This window comes from Bos grunniens, chromosome 9 (assembly GCF_055505025.1).
Source record: "Bos grunniens cultivar Pamir isolate PY7600 chromosome 9, Bosgru_T2T1.0, whole genome shotgun sequence".
NCBI classification, from domain to species: Eukaryota; Metazoa; Chordata; class Mammalia; order Artiodactyla; family Bovidae; genus Bos; species Bos grunniens.
In genome coordinates this window covers 23,971,686-23,978,474 of record NC_141173.1, presented here as the reverse complement: position 1 = coordinate 23,978,474, position 6,789 = coordinate 23,971,686, and the positions used below count along the sequence as shown (strand labels likewise).

The 6,789-nt window shown below is 39.2% G+C and overlaps 1 protein-coding gene across 7 annotated transcripts in view; it reads right to left on the bottom strand.

Annotated features, from left to right (window-relative positions):
- Positions 1-445: 445 nt before the first annotated feature.
- Positions 446-6,789, bottom strand: part of DOP1A (DOP1 leucine zipper like protein A) — a 131,027-nt gene continuing 124,683 nt past the window's right edge. For 5 of the 7 annotated variants that reach the window (XM_086316939.1, XM_086316944.1, XM_086316938.1 and 2 more), the window contains 4 exons: positions 6,226-6,390; positions 3,510-3,639; positions 2,728-2,787; positions 446-1,057 (listed from right to left, as the gene is read on the bottom strand). In XM_086316939.1, coding sequence (XP_086173065.1) covers positions 752-1,057; positions 2,728-2,787; positions 3,510-3,639; positions 6,226-6,390 — 661 coding nt within the window. In that variant the 3' untranslated portion in view covers positions 446-751. The remainder of the gene's footprint in view (positions 1,058-2,727; positions 2,788-3,509; positions 3,640-6,225; positions 6,391-6,789) is intronic. The other 2 variants (XM_086316940.1, XM_086316942.1) reach the window with 1 other exon arrangement.

Here is a 6,789-nt window from a genome sequence, read left to right as displayed (position 1 = left end):
CTCCTGTGATGTCTTTTCCATCGATGTTACCTCCCCACGATGTCATTTTGCAGTCCTGGTAGTCACCACTGGTGATACAACTGAGCAGGGTGGAGAAGACTTAATACAAATCCAACCAGTGTTTTTCATAGCAGAGTCTTCAAAGCAGGTCTTATAAACTTACCTCTTGAGTTAATATCAGCAGGAACTCAGAAGGGTGACTGTGGAGGCTGTGGACCTCTACTCTGTACTGAGGTGGAGATGCCTGTGCTACATTGACTTACAAGGATGCATGGGCCAAGCCTCAGTTTTCTTTACTCCTCTTAGTGAAGGTAAGTGGGAGAAACTGGCTGTAAGACATTACCAAGCCTCTGACAGAGAAGTGACACCATTTTTATACTAGAATGTGGTTAATAAGTCAAAGCAGAAGAGTCTCCAACCCATCTAAATTAAACAAAGCCTGAAATGAATAGAAAAAATGTACAGTGTGTATTTGGCAGATTTAAGACAACTCAGGACAATAAAACAATGGACGATAGTGGACTATTTACGTATATATAGATCTCTCTTAGGCACCATAATCAACATGAGCCCACAGTTATTTAAACTTGATTCAGGCCACAGTCAGACATTTGTTCTTATTTACAAATATTTAAATTAAATACAACCTGAAACATGTTTTGTTACATACAAAAAAAAAAACAAACTATACAACTCAGGAGCAAATGTTTTAAATAATTACATTTAAACTAAATGGAACCACTTGTGGTGCTCAAGTTTTTACCACCCCTTCCAGAAAATCTTTTTCTACCATCTCTTCTATTTTTTGCCTAGCTTTGCTGGAAAATGGTTTGTGGTTTTCCAGCTTCAAGTCCTTGTTGGGGAAGGCGGTGGAGTAGAGGACGGGGCTCCCTGAGTGTCCTGCGCACCGGCTGGTGACTTTGCTGTTGAAGACCTGGCTGAGCACGTTGAAGAACGGCAGCAGCTGCTCCAGGCTGCGCACGGTGCAGGCGGTGAGCAGCAAGTGCCCCGGCTCCCAGCCCAGCGCTCTCCCTGAGTTGTCCTCCTCCGGAGTTTTCTGCAGAAAACAGAGAGGCAGCTGTTAGCAACAGAAGGCCTCAGTCTGTGAGAAAACTTAAACAGAGTTAAGAAATGAATACAAATGATGACATTAAGTCTCCATTCCAGACTTGCTAAAACACCTGCTTCTAACTGAGGCCTTCTGGTGCCAATTATTAACTGTACACTGTAGGAAGAGTTTCCATCTAGAATGCACAAGCAAGCTTAGTTATTAGCGGAATTGGTTTTGGATATGGACAAATACTAAAGTTCATCTTGTGCTTTGCATATACTCAAAAAGCTCCCAGATTTCTGGACTCCCACTAATGTATCCGAGGACTAGGTCATAAAATGACCACAGAAGAAGAGACAGAAGGTCTTATACATGTCACTGTTAATACATCAATCAATTACATTGTGGCCAGAAGGCTTAAACCTGCCATGGGACAGTAGCAGAGCCCAGTGAGTAATCACACCACACAGGGAGAGGAGAGGCCCGCCAAGGGGAGCCCTGCTGTGTGCTCCTAGCTTGCACACCACATGGGGAAGGAAAGCTGGGCCTGGAGGCAAAGTTAGTCCAGGGTTGGTATCCTGCTCTGCCTTGTCCTTACTGTGGGCAAGATAAAACCTATAAAACGGGGCAGCAGAGAAGTAAAATGAGAATGTATGTGAAGACTGTCCACCAAGTACAAACAGTAATTTACATACTTAAGCAGCTAATTTGAGAAGCCACCTAAATTATACAAATACAGTTGTAGACATTAGTCTATCTACACAATGTTCTGAGAGATCTGAAGATGTCTGAAGTGGGGCAGAATCATAGATAGGAAAACATACTGAGTAAAGATAATGAAAACAACAGGTAGAAAAAAAATATCAAGCAGGACTTAGGAAGCAGAATTATAGTCGGTCGTATTTGTTAACAAATGGGGTTTGCCTTCTAAGATGTTGCTGAGAAACTTTGATTGTTTACTTAGTATTTTAATATCACTAGTTTTCCTAGTGGAGAAGCAGATGCAAAATCCAGCTTATTTTCTTGTGTGCTTAAAATCCTGTTTGAATCTATTTTCCCTTCTTAGAAGTCTCTAGGAACAAATAAGAAAAGATCATTTTGTTCTTTATCTATGGCCAAATTAAAAAAAAAAGCAGCAGCTATCAGTTTATTTCTTAGTACAAAATCACTTTCCTTTCCTCTCACCTAGTAATGCTGGCTTTAATGACAGTCCTGGGACTGGCAGCTACACCACTTTTACTGCCCTAAGTCCAAGCGTGATTCAATAGCCATTTAAGGGTCTGCAGAGATGAACTGAGTCTGAAGGGAAACAAGTGATATGCTTGAACCATCTACACAGCCGATTTCCAAACCTTTTGATTATATTCCTGTCAAGAGGTACTTTTAATAGAAGGACTTTTTTACTAAAAAGCTCTTGATCAAGAAGAGTGCACTTGTTTTAGTGCTTCTGTTCTTAATCAGAACTAAATCACTGCCTCAGTAATAAAATTTAAAAAGTCAAACATGTTTCCATGTGAACGACTTCTTTCACTTCGACAGTCTACACTGGAAAGACTTCCTTCCTGTTTTACCTCTCTTGTACTGCTGAAATCCAGACCTGGGTTTGTGTCTCAAGATTTGGTCCAGATGTGGCAACTTTTGCTGCCATATCACAAGCATCAAAAAGCCACCCTCACCTGATGACTGGCCATCTCCAATCCCTCCAAAATCACTGTCTTAAAGTCCTCCTCCTTGTCCTGTGGAAGGAAAGATTAGAACTCATAGCCTTTGCTCAGTGAAAAGTGGACTTGGCCATGAAGACCTTGTTTTAAGGTGTTTTGGATGAGAAAATGCTTTCCAATAAAACATTTTTTTTTATTTTGTGGGAGGAGTTCTATAAAAACTCATTACTATGAGATGCAGGGATGACAATGTACCTATAACCACACAGCTTCTGGATTTGTTGTCATGACTATTTTTTCAGACCCTGCAATATCAAAATGAAAGTACCCAAATGTGCTCCTAAACTCTGGATTCAACTTTCACCTTCATCTCTGTTCTGTTACTTATTAGTCCCTAAAGAAACAACTTGATTTTAAGTCAAGTTCTGCACTGTCCCCCATTCCATCTCTGTAGTCTGTGGAATGCGGTTTAAGAGCTGCTGCCTGAAAAGGGGACGCCAGAAGACTGGAAAATTTCTGAGCACTCAAAGCACGTATTACAAACTAGTACTCAAAATAACAACCCAGACTGTCCCCAAATTGTACAATTTCGTTTTGAAATTTTCTGAAGGCAAAGAAAAGACAAAACATTCGTAACAAAGGCCTACTGATGAGAGTAAGAAACTCACTATTTTCTTGGGTAAAGATCTGTAATTTATTAGCCTGATGCATAGTGGAAGTTGTACATAAGATATGCTATATCTTACAAATGTTACCTGCTTATACTTAACAAAAATAAATTGAAAAGAATGCAATACCTTTGCCTTTTTCCGAAGAAGTTTTGCTAGTCGTACTACGTAAGGTTTAAATTCTCGTTGATGTATGCCCTGCCTTCTGACTTCCAAACCAGAATCATCTGAGACTTCTGGAATGAAGGCCCATCGGTACCTATGTATAGAAGAATGGTATCAGCATCAGTAGGATACACGCTGTGCCTCTAAGACAAGTCCACTTAAATACAGTAGACACATCGCGACTGCACCACTTACACGGATTCATGTTCAGCTGTGCCGCCCGCAGCCCTGTCACCTTGAGCTTGTTTCTTAACCTAAGCCTTCGTCAGTGAGTAAAGACACTGTCAACTACCCCACAGAGTTGAAGTGAGTAAATGAACATTTGTAATGAACACATGAAAACTGGAAAATACTCAACACCGTTTTTTTCATGAGCACAACCAAGGAACATGTTTCGTTCCTAGGTAAAAATCTCTATCACATACTTGGCCAGATGTTCCTACCTATTACATAGTAAGGTGGGCAAAGGACTGAAAGGATTTAAGAAAGATCTGAGTAGGACTTCTGAGTACACTTCCATTCTATTTTTGTGTTTAAAATTTCATCTTTAATAAGTAAAATTAGTATCTATGAAAACAATTCAAACAGTATAAAAGGTTGTACAAGAGAAAGGTAGTCTCCCCTCACCACAGGTTCCACCAGTACTGCCAGTTTATATCCATCCGGAGTTTATGCATAAAAAAGCATGAATTCACACAAGCAACCCCCATCTCTTTCAATACATAAAAATGACTGCTGCTTATTTTAATTACATATCTTGGAGAAAGATCATATAAAATGCCATCCTTTTTATAAGCTACATAGTCCTCTAGTGTTGGAAGGTACTGACTTAACCAGTTTCCTACACTGTCCAATTTTTTGCTATTACAAATACTGCCATAATGGATACCCTTATGAATTGCTGAATTTTGTGCATGTCTCTGAGAGGACAGTGGTTGGATAAATCATAGGATATAGCAGAATTTTTGGCCTAAGGAAAATATGTATTCTGAATTTTGGTAAATATAAACCTCTTTGGAGAAAAATTAGACAATATCAATGTATACTTCCAACACTAGTAAGAATGTTTCTACTTAAGGGTAAAAGGAGATACACTTTTAGATCTTTACCATTCTGATAGTTACTAATAACTTTAATTTGAATTTCTCTTATGAGTAAGCCTGAGCATCTTTTTAAACATTTGAAAAAATCATGAGTAAAAAGATATTACTCTTTCAAAAATTATGAAATTCTCCATGTTATCTTTTACCACCTTATAGATTTTAAGGGAAAAAAAAAAGACATAGTAGTTAAAAAAAAAAACACGTAGTTGATATTACATTTTTGATCCCTTTTCTGTATCTTGACAAGAGGGTAAGCTCGTTATGGTTCTCACCATGGAAGCTAAAAAGGAAAGGTGCGTGAAGACTATAGTTTTACTACCTCTGTGAACATAAGCTTCCTAGTTAATTTTGGACAGTTTCCTACAATTCTGCTTAGTATCCTTTTCTAAATTTCTTCAGGAGTAATATTTTACCAGACATCCAACCACTGAAATTCATTAAGAAGTGAATATATATGGTTTCAAATGGGGGGAAAAAGGAATGGGAATTAATGTAAAAAAAATTTCTAGTTCTTACCATTACATTTAATTAAAAGTAAGCTTGTGCAACAGCAGTTTTTAGAGAAAAAAGGTTCTGGTATCTTACTCTTTATCCTATTAATATTTAATTGCACCCTATTAATAGCCAATATTCTTGAATATATTGGATAGAATAATACAATTTATAAATGTATAATTTAATGTGGATAAATTCTCCAATGATCTTAGCCACGTATTAATGAAACAATCTTATAGTGCTTGCATATTACTTTAACAAATATGAAAAAAAGTGAAAGTGATAGCTGCTCAGTTGTGTCCGACTCTTTGCAACCCCATGGACTATAGCCCACCAGGCTCCTCTGTCCATGGAATTCTCCAGGCAAGGATACTGGAGTGGGTAGCCATTCCCTTTTCCAGGGGATCTTCCTGACCCAGGGATTGAACCTGGGTCTCCTGCATTGCAGGCAGTTTCTTTACTGGCTGAGCCGCCAGGGAAGCTCAAATATGAAAAACCATAATTAAATATTTTGAGCACTTATGAACAAGGCATTTCATGAGAATTTAGTTATATTAATTTCTCCCTCTTCCCCTCTGCCATCACTAGTTCAGTTCACTATCATCTGAAAGAAAAGGTGGTAAAGAAGCTGCCTGCCAATGCAGGAAACACGGGTTCAGTCCCTGGGTTGGGAAGATCCCCTGGAGTAGGAAATGGCAACCCATTCCAGTATTCTCATCTAGAAAATCCCATGGACAGAGAAGCCTGGCCGGCTACAGTTCATGCGGTCATAAAAGAGTTGGATATGACTTAGCTACTACGCCGCCACCACCACCAGCTCCTGCACTGGGCCTGAAGCTGGTGAGTCAGGTGTCCCACTGCCTCACATCTGCTGGCTACTCAGTCTACTGACTGAATGGTCTTTTGGTCATAATAGATCCATGACAACCATTTCCAATACCTCCCAATAACAGTGTTGCCCCACCATCCTCCTGCCAAAAATTATAAATACTTTGACTTACACAAAAAGTTCTATCTTAGATGTCACTGACCAAAGCAAATGCATTTCCAAAATGTCTACTTAATATCCTTATTTTACTTACATCTGAAATTGAGGAAGATTTTCGGAGGGCAACGCCAGAGCCAAATCCAAAAATTTGCAAGCAGAGAGATAGAGGTTTAACCACCGCTGGCTGTTGTATGAAGTAGAAAAGCCATTACCTCCTGTGTAGGTTGTCTCCAGACCAGCCACAGAGGGGCCTGAAGTCCTGTGGGCAGGGACAGTGCTGTCAGCAGTTGTACCCTCTGACAGGTAATTCCCAAAAAATCTCAAAATGCCAGCTAATATTTTTCATAATCAGTCTGGTAAATGTACCAGTAGTTGCTAAGCAAGGTCATGACTAAATTATACTGTTCTCAAATCAAAAATTCATTTCTGTTCATTTAAATATTAAGAATATAAAAATAGAGAATAACTACTCAAGAAGGATAAAAATATAAGCTGTGAAACTAACAGGCCTCCCTGCTACTCAGTGCCCTTCTGTAAAGATAGTGAGAGGGAAAATTCCTCTCATAATCCCCACGGCTATTAGTACAGGGGACACTTAGAAACCTAGCACTGAAGAGTAGCAAACAAATTCAAGACACAGTGTCAAAGGAACTTTTCA